This window comes from Vulpes vulpes, chromosome 9 (genome assembly GCF_048418805.1).
Source record: "Vulpes vulpes isolate BD-2025 chromosome 9, VulVul3, whole genome shotgun sequence".
Classification (NCBI taxonomy): Eukaryota; Metazoa; Chordata; class Mammalia; order Carnivora; family Canidae; genus Vulpes; species Vulpes vulpes.
The window spans coordinates 7,885,780-7,902,087 of NC_132788.1; the positions used below are offsets into that span (position 1 = coordinate 7,885,780).

A 16,308-nucleotide genomic window follows, 5' to 3' on the forward strand; every position below is an offset into this window, starting at 1 on the left:
TTTTGAAAAGCAGATAACAATGACACAAAATGCTAAGAGGACAACAGTACTTGTGTTAGTGTATTATTGAATGCAGTGTTCATTCCCTATCTCAAAACAACAGTAATACACACTCTTCTTCAACAGCAGTAACAAAACAACTCAGCAAATGCCCACATTTTTTCTTTTTTCCCACTCAGATGACAACCTCTCCCTCTCCCTCTCCAAAGAGAACGATCATCAGTGCCAAAGGCACCTACAAAAGCAACAAAAGAGAACTTTTGATGCTCCAGAAGTAACTCACAAAACTATAAAGAGTCTTCAATTCACAGGATGGAGGGGGTACCATTTTGAAATGCCCAGAATAATGACCTCCATGTTTAAAGGAATCGGAGCAACACAATTCATACACTGCTCATACAATAGACTAAATACCAAAGAACACAGGTCATTTCAGGGACAAAGTTATGTATATTCAAAAGACTAATTCCTTTTGAGTCAGAAAATTTTAAAGACAGTATATTTTAGTGATTAACATTACAAAAATCAATTTTTACTAAACATGGAGTCCCCATATGACCCAAAAATTCTACACTTTGGCATATAATCAAGAGAACTGAAAACGTGGTTGTTTATAAATTTTCATGGTAGCATTATTCATAATAGCCAAAAAGTGTAAGTAACCCAAATGTCTGTGAACTAATAGAAAGATAAAATGTGGTACATTTGTACAGTGGTATGCATTTAGTTATAAAAAAGTAATGAAGAATTGATAAATGCTATAATAATGATGAATCTTGAAAACATGCTAAGAACCCAAACACAAAAGGAGAAATATTGCATAATTCCATTTATATGAACTGTCCAGAATAATCTGTAGAAACAGAAAGAAGACTAGTGGTGCCAGAGTCTGGGAGGGAAGGGGACAAGGGAGCGAATGTTTAATGAGGACAAGGTTTCTTTTGGGGATGATGAAAATGTTCTGGAATTAGACAGTGGTGATGGTTATAACATTGTAAATATATTAAAATCACTGGATTGCACTCTTTAAAGTGATTTTTAAAATAAAATGATAAAATGTGAATTTTATCTCAGTATTATTAATTTAATCACTTATGGCATTATCTAACCTCTTACCAAAGTAGATGTCAGAATGGAAAGATAATTCCAATTAAATGATAAATAATAAATCATTTTTATAATGTGGGTACCCCATTTATTAAAGAACAATATATCTTTTTGATTAAACCTCAAATATAGACATTTAAACAGTTTCAGACTGCTTTTGTTTAGATTTGCTTCTTCTAGCTCTTTACCCTCCTAGCTATGTTCTTTTTCTTTAAAATCTCATCTGATACAAGGCACCTGAATAGCTCAGTCAGTTAACCATCTACCTTTGGCTCAGGTCATGATCCCCAGGTCCTGGGATCGAGCCCCACATTGGGCTCCCTGCTCAGAGGGGAGTCTGCTTCTCCCACTGCCCCTCCTCCCGCTTGTGTTCAGGCTCCCCCCCTCCCTCTCCAATACAGAAATAAAATCTATTAAAAAGATAAAATTTCATCTGATGCAACAGCATATGATACTATAGCAGCACCGAGGAAAAGGAAAAAATAATAATGCTCACATTTCAGAAGCTTTTTCATACCATGGATTATTTCAAGACATAAAATTCTGAACACTGAAATAACTTTTCAACATCCAGTAAGTTTACTTTTCAAAAAGACTATAACTATTGCAAACTACTAAAAGCAGGCCTCAAACAATGGTTTAGGAAATGAGAAATAGTCTATCTCATAACAAACATTTGTTAAACACAGTGTAGGAGCCAATTCTTCAAGAAAAAAAAAATTAATGAAACTAGAGAGTAAGAGAAATGATATACGACTATTTGAACTTAATATAAAATGATCTCCTAAAAACGATGATTTCCTAAAAAATGGGAGAGAAGGTAGGTTACATGACATTTATTAGAATAAAAATAACTGATGATATAGATTGAAATCTTTTTTCAATAAACTAGTTTTTTTCCAACTACACCTATAAGAATAACCTCTCAGACCATCATTCGTTATAGCTAAATAGAGAAGGGAAGTGTGTGTGTGTGTGTGTGTGTGCGTGCGCGCGCACATGTGTGTGTTTGGTGGGAGTGAAGGTGACCAGAGTCTAATTCTGCTAAAATAAGGAAATCATTACCTCAAATCTCTGAAGACCTAACAAATTATATTGTACTCTCAACTCTCCCCCAAGACTAGCTATAATAGAGTATGTCACATATATGCTCCTCTTTTCTCTAGAGTGCTAAGGTAGTTTTTATTTTAAAAGAAAGAAGAGTTAATTATTTAACTATCCACCATCAGTGCTTCTCAAAATTTAACATTCATGTAAATCACTCGGGGCTCTCGTTAAAAAAACAGATTCTTCACACTGGTGGTTGCCAGAAGGAAGGAGGGTGACAGAGTAGCAGATAAAGAGGATTAAGAGTACAGATATCTGGATGAGCACTGAGAAATATATAGACTTTTTGAATCACTATATTGTATACCCAAAACTAATATAACACTATATGTTAATTATACTTGAATTCAAACTACTTTACATTCAGACTTCATTTCCTCCAGAAGTTTATTTCCAAAAAGCATTCCGTGACCCTCCACAAGCAGGCAGGGTATCCTTACTGTGCGCTCGCACCGCACCCAGGGACTTGATCACCACCCTCACCACTCTATATTGCCCTGCTTGGCTGACAGTCTCAGCCTGCGTTCCTCAAGAAAATCAAGCCCTTACAAACTGAGGCACCCATTATACATAACAAATAGACTTTTCTACTTTGCATCTAGAATGGCACTATTTAAGTACCACCTTTGGGAGAATTGAAAAAATAGTCACTGCAGTCATTTTCTATATTCTGTGATTTATAACCAGATCCTGCCTATCTTATCCCATACCATGTTCCTAAGGTACAGCATGGTGCCCAACTCATAGCAAGCACTCAACACCTCCTTGGTGCAGGCGTTACATGAGTGAAGGAGCCTGCCCTTGCAGACAGGCTATATTCTAAACCATTTACCCAAACCATTAATTCTGTGTTCCAACCCTGGGAACACAGAAATCCCCTGGGTTCCTGATCATCAACTCACTTCCGGTGTACAGCTTTACACTCATCCCTTTAAACTGATCTTTGTCACTTGCCTCAAGCCATGACCTTTATCTGACCTACTACCGCTCACCTCTACTACATCCTGTACTCCTGGCAATTTTTCCAGTGACACAAATGGGCCTGGTTTGACACTAAAAAGACCTGAATGGAGAACCACTTATTTTTTCTCTGATCACCCCAAGTGCCAACTCCATGCTATCCACTGCTCAAGTAAGTTGCCACAAAGGCCTGAAGCATACAGGTAAAGCCTGGGGTACTGAATGAGAAAATGAATAGAGCAGCAGTAAAGAGAGAGAGCCATGTCCACAAGTTAAGGCAGACAATGTGCTCTCCAATCAATTTCCCCGGCTTCTAAGAATATTACTTAGACCTTAATCTGCAGGATCTATTTCTAACTTGATCAAAAAGGAACTGTAACTATGACAAACACATATAGAACTCTTAATGGCTAAGTGTCATACATATTAAAGAGGATAACTCAAAAAAAAAAAAAGAAAAGAAAAGAAAAAACCACATACTCCAGTCAAATACCTTCCAAGAACCCACAGAAATAAGGACTCTTTAGAATTTTCTGACTCAGGGGTACCTGGGTGGCTCAGTGGGTTAAGCGTCTGCCTTTGGCTCAGGTCATGATCTCAGGGTCCTGGGACCCAGCCCTGCATCCAGCTCTGGGCTGAGCGGAGAGAGTGTGCTTCTCCCTCTACCCCAGCTCATTCTCTCTCGCACGCTCTCTCAAATAAATAAATAAAATCTTAAAAAAAAATTCTGATTCAATAACAAAAGACTCAAGAACTAAAAGCCTGAATTACTGAGATAGAGTCAAAACAGGAAGACACAGTTCCCATGCTGTTAATATAAGAGTGAGAGACCTGCGGCGAGGCTCCTATGGTACTCGCTAGGGTAGGCGGAATGAGGGTCTTCACAAGGTCTAACCGCACTTCTAGAACAGGAGTTCACAAACTACTGCTCACAGGCCACACCCAGCTGTTTTTGTAAATGAAGTTTCACTAGAATATAGCTGTGTTCACACCACAGAGGCAGAACTGAGAAACTGCAATGGAAACATGGTCAGCAAAGCCTAACCTAGAACATTTACTATCTGGCTTTTACAGAAGTTTGCTGACTCTTGCTGTAGTACATGCTCCCCCCGAAAAAAAAAAAATCACCATTAGGACATCTCCCTTCTCCTGGCCAATTTTAAATGTCCAGGGCTCTGTTTTCTTCTGCCACAGAAAAAAGGAACACTCCAGATGGCAGCTATTCCATTCAGCCTGGGCTCTGGAGTGAAGATACTACAAAGTGAGGCCCTTGGGGATCTTGATGGGCAAAGAGAAAAGTAAAAAATATACAATGTTGTTCCACCTTAGCTACCATACAACTTTCCAGCAATTTAGATACTTCAAAGGAATGCATAGTGACATGCTAACATTTTATATCAACATTTTATGTCTACTATAAATAAACATTATGGTGGTAAATTCAAGAGCTGGGAATAGAAAATTTGAGTTATTACATGCTTAGCTAAACTATGACTCTCAGTCTTCACTTCAGGGAAGAATAATAGTAATATCTGACATTTCTTAAACACAATGTGCCAGCATTGCTGTAAGTACTTTATCTACATTAATTCATTCTGTACAATGAATGTGAATTTCACTAAACCATCTCTATGGAGTTATGGAGGATTGAATTAGTTTTCTAGCAAATAATCCTGAAATATTAATTGGGAGTTTCCCAGCACAAATAAGCTACTCTATCCTTAAATGATACATTCCTTATTTCAGACATTTCAATTTGAATTACGGAGATCTGAAGGCATGTTTAGAGCAGGCAAGAACCTGAAATATTTGATCCCAGAGCTGGCAATAATGAAGAAGAAAAGATGATTGTTAAAAATAGGCTTGTGTATATAACAATTTGGGGAAAATCTGATCATGGTAGTAGATATACCTTACCTACCATATTGCTGTGGGTGGAGGCTACAAAGACTTTGCCTTCCACCATTAAGTACCTTCCAAGTCTTTTTCAGGCCTGCCACACAGGCCAAGAAACCAAACAGTTCTAAGAAATCCTAATTCCACTGGAATTGAGAACAATCCAAAATGATAGTGGTTATATAAGAGATTGGATTAAATATAATCTAGTATGATGGGTGCATATTTAAAGAAGAACTTGGAAGACAAAACTTTAAAACAATCACTTGAAGGAAAAGCTAGTTGTCAGAGGAAACAATTTACTGTATGAGACCAATTTCATATGACCATAAGAAAGTTTGGAAAAGCCATTGAAAATTGGGGATTAAATGTGCACTCTGATTTTTTTTTGTTTGTTTAATTTAGAACAAGAGTGGTAACTCCTATCAACGCTTCCTTTATTCTTTCAAACTCATTATTTCTTTCTGTGCCAATCTCTTCTAAAATACCCTCCATACTTCTATTATTCTTCTGCTGAAGTATCTTTGCATAAAAATAAGTTTTCTTAGTAACTGTATAATAGAGATGTTAGGAATATAGAATAATTATCCCTGCTTCTCCACCCTCCTTAATTCATGTATAGACTTTGCTCTGTTGTAAATTAAGTGAAATAATCCTGTCCCAAAAGTAAATTAGACTTTGCTAACAAAGTACTTAATTGATTTATTCCGACTGTATCCTCTCATTCTGATGGAAGTGTTCAACAAACACCTGGAGGATGAATGAACAGCATTATGGGTTTCCAGTGGGTATCAATATATCAAATCGACTCTTGCTTTTCTTACTATAGTTTTTAGTATTCAGACAAAAAGATATAGAAGCTAATTTTCAACGAGGAGGAATTTCACTTGAAATCTATCCCTGGGACGCCTGGGTGGCTCAGCAGTTGAGAGTCTGCCTTCGGCTCAGGTCAGGATCCTGGAGTCCCGCAACTGAGTCCTGCATCAGGCTCCCTGCATGGAGCCTGCTTCTCCCTCTGCCTGTGTCTCTGCGCCTCTCTCTCTCTCTTTCTCTCTCTTATCTCAAATGAATAAATAAATCTTTAAAAAAAAGAAAGAAAGAAATCCACCATGACTCTTCAGCTAATCAGATCCTGTTTCACACTGTGGAACGGTCTAATTGAGTCTCATTTTAATACACTCTTGTCCTTCTCCTTTCCTCTGATTTTCTCTGGGTCACTCACTACGGCTACATCAACTAAGCTCCTCACCCTAGTTCCCAATCAAGCAAGACAGGCAACATTTATTTTTTTTTTTAATTATTTATTTATTTATTTATTTATGATAGGCACACAGTGAGAGAGAGAGGCAGAGACACAGGCAGAGGGAGAAGCAGGCTCCATGCACAGGGAGCCCGACGTGGGACTCGATCCCGGGTCTCCAGGATCGCGCCACCCGCGCCCTGGGCCAAAGGCAGGCGCTAAACCGCTGCGCCACCCAGGGATCCCGCCCGACAGGCAACATTTAAACAGCTTTGGCTCCTCCTGTAGGAGGCCTTTGCTTTTAACCCACCTCCTAGATCCAAGATACCAGAACTTAATTCTGGGCTCCCAGATCTCCTTTGGTACAACTAAAAATAGGCCCAGAATTCTGGCCCTCAGAGTTGGTCTTCTGCTTTAGTTATTGCTCTCAGTACTGCTCTAGTCAATTCTCCTAGTTTGGCAGTCAAATGTTATCTCCGACTCCCAGCCCAGTCTGTTTGTAGTAAAAGAGTCTCATATCTCTGAAATTGGACCCCTGTCTCAAAGCCCCAGAGTGACCCACCTCTTACATGACAACTGCCTACCTGCCTTTTGAATACCTGCGTCATATGCCTCACAAATCTGTGATCTACAGCTGGGTCAGGATGACAGCTGAGTCTGTGACCTCTTGTTCTACAGGCTGTAGCTCTTGATTAAACTTTATATTTAGATCAGCTCTCTCAGTATCTGATGCACTATCTAAAGCAGATGTCTGGCAAGGTTATGACACATTCCCAACACCTGCCTTCAATAATGCCCTGAGAGGCTATTATACCTCTCTAGTCTTAAAATAAAACCACTAGAATTCTAATCAATTTTTCCTAAATTATCTATTTTCTAAGGATTAATACTAGGCCTTTGGTCATTTCAATTGACACAATCATCCTTTTTACCCATGATGGCAACTCATGATACTACCTAATGCTTAGGCATATATTAAAATTTCCTGGATTTATGCTGATTTTTATGATACCTGACAATATCTATATATAGATCCATTAACTCTCTTCTTTATATCTCTGAAATAACAAATATCAATGAGATCATGAAATAAGAAGATGTGAATCTGAATCCCAACTCTGTCATTCCCTAATTATATATTCCCTAAATAAGTAAAATGTATAAGGTAAGACTTGGGTTTCTCGTTTATAAAATTGAGATAGAGACGACAGCAGACTAAAGAATGGTGTGAGGCACTAAATACAGTTTCATGGCACCCAGTAAGCACTAAAAAGTTAGGAATTGTCCAGCATCCACAGGGTTTATATATGCTTGTGATATACTATACTGGAATATTAAGAGAAGGAAAATAATAGGATAATCTTACTATACTTAATTAAAAAAATGAAGGACAAAGTTCTTTAATGATTATGGGAGATGAACTTGATGGGGCAATGGAAAGAAAAGGAAAAAGAAAGAATGCAAGAGGCAGGGTGAAGATCAGATAAATCACAAAGGGAAGAGCATAAATGCTTGGGCATTTATAGAGCAAAGAACAGTATCCATGGGCTTCTGCAAAAGGGGCCAAGGCTGTTGGTCTCCCTGGAGGGCAGGAGCTTGAGAACTGTTTTTCTTTACCAATGTCTGGGAGAGCTGAGAGAAGGGCCACAGCACTCAGCCAATGGCCTGGCAGGGACAGCCTTACTCCACATACTCCTCCCTGAAACTGGAAATGTTCACAATCCTCTATTGCCAAATTGTTCTCAACCAAAGTCTTTTTTATTCTAAAACAAAACCAAACCTCTCTTCTCCATTCCCACCCTTCAAACCTCACTACAAATGTAACTTCCTTGATGAAACCTTCCCCAGTTCTCTCAGAGTGTAGTACTCCCATAACAAACATGTATTTCTCTTGCTGTTTTGCAAACCATACTACAATCGTTTCCATCCTCATCCCATCCAGCCAATGAGCTCCTTAACAGCAAAGCCTGTGACCCTTTCCAAACAGTACTTCCATCATCAAGCATGGAACCAGATGGGAGGAGGATCAGAAGCCACTCAGTACCCTGCACAGTTCCAGGCAGAATCATCAGAATCCGTGAAATGGCTCCTAACCATTTAGAGGACATGTTTCCCTCACTTTGAAAACCTGAGGAAAACAACAGACCCTCAGTCTAGAAAAATGCATGTGTGTGTGTGCGCACACACACACACACACACATACAAAGGGAGAAAAAAAAAGAAAAATAAACCACAAGAGCCATAAGCTAAAAGTCATGAGATCTGGATTCCACTCCCTGATCCTGCCAAAAGCTCCAAGCTCTCAAGTCACTTAATGTTCCAATTGGCAAAGTGAAGACTACATTTTGCCCCTCAACTATCCTTCATTAGACATGTGTAATAAAAACTACATATATATACTACAAATGTGGAAGAATTCTAAAATTAAAATTGTTATATAAGAGCAAATTATTGTTTATGATTGCCTCACAGCTTGACTCTTTAACAGCTATTTTGCCAAAAAAACACGCTGTGAAAGAAATTGACTATTTACTACTACAGCTAAAAGAATTGTTGTTTTTTTTCTAAAACCCCAAAGGCCCTGTAGTTTACATACCCAAAAGGGGTGAGCACAACAAGCATAAAGAAGCAAAGATGAATAATCCAATTAATTCACATTTGCTCACACCATTGACTACAGATTCCTCTGATAACAATATGCTTTTGTACTAACAAACCTGTAATACAATTGACCAGTATGCTTTGAGATGTTTATATTCTACATGTCAGGGATGCTTGAGGACAGTCTGAATATTCTCTTCTCTCTAGTTTGACCCTGTCACCAGCAACTGTCACAGGTGGGCTACAGCCAACAAGGCTCCCTGCTTCAGAATGGGAAGCTGTGAAATACTTTAACTAACAAGGCCTATGAGACATACCTAGTGGGGTTGCTAATATAAAAAGCAATTGTCAGGCAGCCACTGTGAAGACCCTAGGAGCTTCACAGAAAAGGAATAAGCAAGGAACCCCGGGCCATCCTCTACACTTCAAATCTTCTGAAAGCTGAAGACGGCCTATGCACACACCAAGGCAGTCTCTGGGTCATTTCCCCTAATCTATTACTAGTAACTCAAAGGAAAGCGTCCTCCTTGCCAGTCTAGGCCTCTCTATCCATACCAATCGCTGCTTAAGGGGATGTTATCAATAAAGAGAGGGCTCAGGATCTAGTAGATTAAAAAATGCCTTCCTAGATTTGAACACATCATATGGATTATGAAAAGCCTGAGTTTGTTGACACCTGTTTCACTAGACCTCTGACTCTCTATACCCTCAGAATCCATCAGCCTTTTCTCTAAAACAGGCAGCACTGATATTTTTGTTTTGTTTTACAAATGTTATCTTTTTAATGCTTGTAATACATGATATCCCCTATTTCATTCCTGATATTGGTGACTTATGCCTTTTTTATTTTTGTCAGTTGTACGAGAGGTTTATCGATTTACTGATTTTATCATAGAACCAACATTTTCTTTTCTGTTTTCAATTTCATTGATTTCTACTTTAGACATAGATGGAATTTAACCAGCATCATTCATACCCCTTGATGCAGGGGCATGGGTTTCTCCATGGTCTCCTCAGCTTATCTCTAAATGCTGGCTTGCCCAAGAACTCAATACTCAGCCTTTTTTCTTTAGCTACACTCTCTAGGTGATCTCATCCACTAGCACGACTTTAACACCACACATATACTGAAGACTTCCAAACTGACATCTCTAGCTTCAATCTTTCCTTGGAGCTTCAGGTTCATTTGTCCAAACATCTTGTTTTATTTCTTCATTTTCGGTAATTTTTGTGGCTTTACTGATATATAACAAACTGCATATATTTAAAGGGCACAAACTGATTGGTCTTGACTTACAGACACAATTATGAAATTATCCCATCAAGATAATAAACATGTCCATCACCCCCAAAGCTCCCTTGGGATCCCTCGGTAATCCATCTCTCCTACTCTTGCCCCAGGCATCCAATGATTTGCCTTTTCTCCATACAAATCAGTTTGCATTTTCTAAAGTTTTATGTAAATGGACTCATACAGAGTATATTCTTTTTTGCTTAGCTTCTTTCATCCATCAAAATTTATTTTGAGATTATCCATGTTGTTGCATGTATCAACAGTCCATTGATTTCTCTTTTTTAACTGCTGAGTTGTATTTGTTGAATAGGTATAGCAAAATTGGTTTTCATGCTGATGGACATGTGTGCTATTTCCAGTTTGGGGCTATTCAAAAAAAGTGGCTTTGAATGACTATATAAGTCTTCATGCAGACAAATGCCTTCATTTCCCTAATGTAAATATACAGGACTAGAAGGGATGGATCATGTTAGGTGTGTGCTTAACTTTTTAAGAAATTGCCAAACTGTGTTCCAAAGTGACTGTACCATTTTATATTCCCCTAGCAGTGTATGAGGGTTCTAGTTGCTCTGTATCCTTGCCAACAATGGTTTTGGTTAATATTTTGAACGTTTGCCATTCTAGCTATTTTAATAGTTCTATCTTGTGCTTTTAATTTGTATTTCCTTAATGACTGATTACATCAAGTATCTTTTCCTACACTTATTTGCCATCCATATATCTCATTTACTAAGTATCTCTTCAAATCTTTAATACAGTTTTTAAATAGGCTGTCTGTTACTGAATTAAAATAGTTCTTTATGGTCTAGATAAAAGTCTTTGGTCAGATAAATGTTTTGCAAATATTTTCTCCTAGTCTGTGGCTTGCCTTTTTGCAAGTATTTAATGAAGAGCAAAAGTTTACAATTTTGCCCAAGTCAAGTTTATTGACTTTTCTTTTATGTTTCATATTTAAGAAATATTTGTCTAATCTAGGATCACTAAAATTTTCCCCTCTTTTTCTTATAGAAAGTTCAAAATATCTACAACCTATTTCAAGTTAATTTCCATATACCATACAAAGTAAGGGTCAAAGTTTTATTTTTCATATGGTTGCACAATTGAAATAGCACATATTTAAAAACATCTTTTCCTCCACTGAATTACACTGGCACCTTTGTAGAAAATCAATTAATCATACATGCCTGGGTCTGTATAGGAGTCTCTACTCTCCCATTGATCTGTCTATCTTAACGTTACCACACAGTCTTGATTACCAGGGCTTTATAGTAAGTCTTGAAATCAGGTAATATGCAGCCTCCAATTTTGTTCTTTGTTTGGTTATCCTAAGGCCTTTGCATAATTATATAAATCTTAAAATCAGTTTATTAATTTCTATAAAGAAGTCTGCTATTATTTTCTTTGGGATTGGGTTTAATATATAGATCAATCTGAACAGAACTGTCATCTTAACAATACTGAGTCTTTTAATTCATGAGCATGGGGACACCTGGGTGGCTCGGTGGTTGAGCGCCTGCCGTTGGCTCAGGGAGTGATCCTGGGGTCTTGGGATTGAGTCCCACATCAGGCTCCCTGCAGGGAGCCTGCCTCTCCCTCTGCCTATATCTTTGCCTCTCTCTCTGTGTCTCTCATGAATAAATAAATAGAATCTTTTTAAAATAATAAAAAATTTTAAAAATCATGAGCATGGTATTTCTCACCATTTATTGAGGTCTTATGTAATTTTTCCCAGGAGGTTTACAGTTGTAGTGTGCATGTCTTATACATCTTTGGTCAAATTTTTCCCTAAGTATATCATAATTTTGATTCTACTAAAAAGATACTTTAATGTTTTTAATTTCCAATATCTCTTTGCTAATATGTAGAAGTACAATTGATTTTTTTATATCAAACTTCTGTCCTTCAACCTTGCTAATCTCACTTATTAGTTCTAGCAGTAGATTCCTAGGATTCTAGTAGATTCCTTAGGATTATCATATGGTCTTAGAAAATCATATGGTCTAAGAATAAAGACAGTTTTACCTCTTCCTTTCCAATCTGAATGCTTTTTTTTTTCTATTGCCTTATTGTACCGGCTAGAATATCCAGGGATGAGAAGGGACATTTTTACCCCATTCCCAATATTGAAGGAAAACCACTTAGTCTTTCACCTTACTAAGAATGGTGTTAGTTATAAATATCTCCTAGATGTGCTTTGCCAGACTGAGGAATCTTTTATTTCTATTTGCTGTTTTTATTATGAATGATTGTGGACTTTTGTCAATCACATTTTCTGCATCTATTAAAATGATGACATTTGACTGAAAAATAGTGTTATTATTAGTCAGTTAATACAGTGAATTACAGCAGATTGCTTTTCAAATATTAAACCAACTTTGCATTCTTGAGATAAACCCCATTTTCCCATGTTGTGTTATCCTTTTAATATAATATGTTGCTGGATTTTATTTGCTAAAATTTGTTGAGGACTTTTTAAACTATGTTTGTGAGGAGTACTGGCCTATAGCTTTCTTCTAATGTCTTTTCCTAGTTTTGATATTAAGGCAATGCTGCCTTCATAGGAGGAGTTGAAAAAGATTTCCTCCTCTTGCATTTTCTGAAAGCATTTGTGTAGACTTGGGATTATTTCTTCCTTAAATGTTTAGTAGAATTTATGAGTAATGAACCATCTAGGCCTCCATATATTCTCAGCATCTCTATTAACATGTCTGAAAAGAAATTAAAACTTAACATAGCCAAGCAGAACTCATAATTTTTGCACCCAAACATGTTCTTCCCTACTAATCCTCATTTTAATTAATGATATCATACTCATTTTGCTTAAACTAGAATCTTAATCCTTGATTCCTCCCTTTCACTCACCCTACTCCTCATATCCATATTCAAGTCCCATCAGCTCTACTCACAAAATGTATCCCTACTTCTCTCCATCTATGCTATCATGACCCAGTATATGCCTCCTGACTAGTCATGCCAATGCATAACAGCCCCCACTGCATTCCAATCTCCAAATAGCAGCCAGAGTGATTTTTGGCTAAATAAGACCATGTCACTCCCTGGCTTAAAACTCCCATCTGGCCCTTAATCTCTTCTGCCTTTAGATACTAACTGTAAAATAGAACAACAAGCTATGTCAATGTGTAATATTGACTGTGGGAACACTACAAGAATTTCAGTAAATTTTTATCTACTTAACTAGCTCTAGTGACCTAGCAATTACAAAATCACAAACTTAGGCCTCTTGGGAAAAAACACAACTTTGCTGTGTTAAGTCTCAAAGGAGGTATAGGTTTTTGTCTAGAAGCAAAGGCACCAAAGCAGAAATAAGAATGCCCAAGTCTTACACTGTCCTTCTACAACTTGACAACAAACACCTTCACCTCCAAACTACCCTCATCTTTCTGTCCAAAGCTAGGGTGCATCTGACAATACCAGAAAAGTCTGTGCTTGCTGGTCTTAAATACAAATGGAGTGAAGAACAAGGAAAATAATGTAACTGATTTGTTTATTGATATGTTTGGGTTTTTTAGCCATCCCCTGCCATAGCCAAGGTAGGAAGGATGCCAGGCAACTTGACCTTGCTCTTTTTTTTTCCAAAGGTTTTATCTATCCATCTGAGAGAAAGTGTGCACGAGTGGGGAGAAGGGCAGAGGGAGAAGGTGAAGCAGATTCCCCGCTGAGCAGACCCCCAGGATCATGACCTGAGCAGGAGTCAGACACAACCAACTGAGCTCCCAAGTGCTCCAGCCTTGCTCTTTTAGAATCAACCTCATTCACCTCTGCAGAGCTCAACAGGTGCTGTAATATATGCTCTCTATTATTTTTCAACCTGTCAACACCTTGCATCTGCTCTGGTCAGCTCTAGAATCACCAATTTGTAATTACTCTTCTATTTTTTTCTATTCTACCCATTCTCACTCCTTAAGTTAAAGGAAACCACCATCTTTCTTGTTCCTTCTTTGGATTATCTTCACTCTAATTCTGCCTCTTTACTCCCTCAAATGACTTCTAGGGATACCTCTTTAGTTTGACCAGACCCTAATGTACTCCTCTTATCTTCTTAGATCTCATCAACACTGTGCTAGATGCTGCTTTCCAGAAAAGAGTAAATGGCCTAAATCAATAAACATTCCTAGGACCTGGAACCAACCCTTAGCTGCACTTTTCAGAATCAAGGGAGGATATAACCACAACTGTCAGCAACTGGGGGTGCACTGGGGGAATCGAGGCTAGAAATTGATTCATAAAACACTCTGTACTTAACTTCATGGCATTAATAATAATTATCTTTAAATTTGTGTGTGATTAGTATCTGTCTCTTCCTACATGCACTCCCTCAGACTAAAAGCTCCATGAGGGCAAGAGTGATGTCTATCTTGATCATTATTAACATCCCTACACCCTACAAATCCCTAGCACATAGGTCTAACTCAGTTACTCTAGCTTTATCAGATAAAAACAAATTTACATCTGGACAAAGCTCTGAGATAAGGTAGTATTTTCCCCATTTCTATAAAAGCTAACAATAAAAACTGACATTGCTTGAGCTGCTACCATGGGTCAGGCACCATTCTAAGATTTTTACATGTATTCTCATTTAATCTTCATGACAAACCTATAAAGTAGGTACTATGATTATTCCATTTTACAGGTGAGGCATTTGAGGCACAGAGAGGTTATATAATTCAACTGAGGTTATACAGGTAAGTGGCAGAAATGGAATTCAAACCCAAGGATCCTAGCCTAAAAGCTCACTCTATTAATCCTATAGTACCACTCACTGAAGACAACACTATATTCCTCAATACCAGTGAATTGAGCCAAATAAAATAAAAGAAATGAAGAAATGCTATAAAGAAAAATCTAGACTTGGACACACAAGTTGCCAGTTCTACATGAAAATTCAAAGAAACTGCTACTATGAATCTTTCCAGTGCCCAACCTTTATTTAAAACAACAGTCAAAAACCACATCTTTCTTTTCAATTGACAAACATATATGGAGACTGAAACCCAGCATATTCTCATGTTAAAAACATTTTCGTCTGCCACCAGATCTCTGTTTTATAAAAAGACAGAGTCTATTTTTTTCTGCCAAGGGAAGCCCAATCACCAAACTGTAACTTACAGAACTAGGTATGTGTTGGCTGAATTTTCCCATAGAGGCAGCAAGAATGTGCAAACACTGCCACCATGCCTATGGCTTTGTCCTTCTAGTTTGCCCACCATTAATGTGAGGAAATATTACATATAGTTTGAATGTGCCCTGCAAGCTTTTCTTCTATCCTAAAAATTATCAGAAATCAGTGCAAGGCATATGACAGGGAAGACAGATCACAGGGAGGGAGCGAGGAGAACAACTCAAATCATTAGATGTCTGCCAGCCAGATGCTTCTAAGTTCTAAGCATTGCATGGCCTACTTCTGAGGCAACCACAGGACCTCAGCAGTCCATGACTACTCCAGTTTATGATGTCTCATGGATGCACCACAGAATAAAAAGGCCCTGAGTCATCTATTATTAGAAAAGGAAAATTTAACTCACCTTCCACTGTTCCTCTGGAAGGAGCTTCACGACCACCAGATCCCCATTCAAGGCTCTATTACGAGCAACAACCCCATCGATAAAAATGTCTCGATCACCATCCTAGGTTGGAGAGAGAAAATAATCAGTTTACCAAGGCCTGGAACCAAAAATTATCTCCCCCCCCTTTTTTTTTTGTAAAGATTTTATTTATTCATGAGGGAAAGACAGACAGAGAGAGAGAGAGAGAGAGAAAGAGAGAGGCAGAGATACAGGCAGAGGGAGAAGCAGGCTCCATGCAGGAAGCCCAATGCGGGACTCAATCTCGGGACTTCAGGATCACGCCCTGGGCCAAATGCAGGCGCTAAACCGCTAAGCCACCCAGGCATCCCTATTTCCTCGGTTTAAAAACTGTAGACTCTACAATCTGTCCACTAACTCAACAAGAGAGGGCAATCAGTCTCTTTGGGCCTTATAGAAATGGGAATGAACACAAAAGAGCAGGTTAACAGAATATTTCTTTTATTTTTTATTTTAAAGATTTTTATTTATTTATTCATGAGACACACACAGAGAGCAGA

At 38.1% G+C, this 16,308-nt stretch overlaps 1 protein-coding gene across 5 annotated transcripts in view; it reads right to left on the bottom strand.

Annotated features, from left to right (window-relative positions):
• The window catches only part of DIS3L2 (DIS3 like 3'-5' exoribonuclease 2), a 339,592-nt gene that overhangs the window by 254,326 nt on the left and 68,958 nt on the right, over positions 1–16,308 (bottom strand). For all 5 annotated transcript variants that reach the window (XM_072719168.1, XM_072719171.1, XM_072719169.1 and 2 more), the window contains one exon: positions 15,749–15,850. In XM_072719168.1, the coding sequence (XP_072575269.1) occupies positions 15,749–15,850 (102 nt within the window). The remainder of the gene's footprint in view (positions 1–15,748; positions 15,851–16,308) is intronic.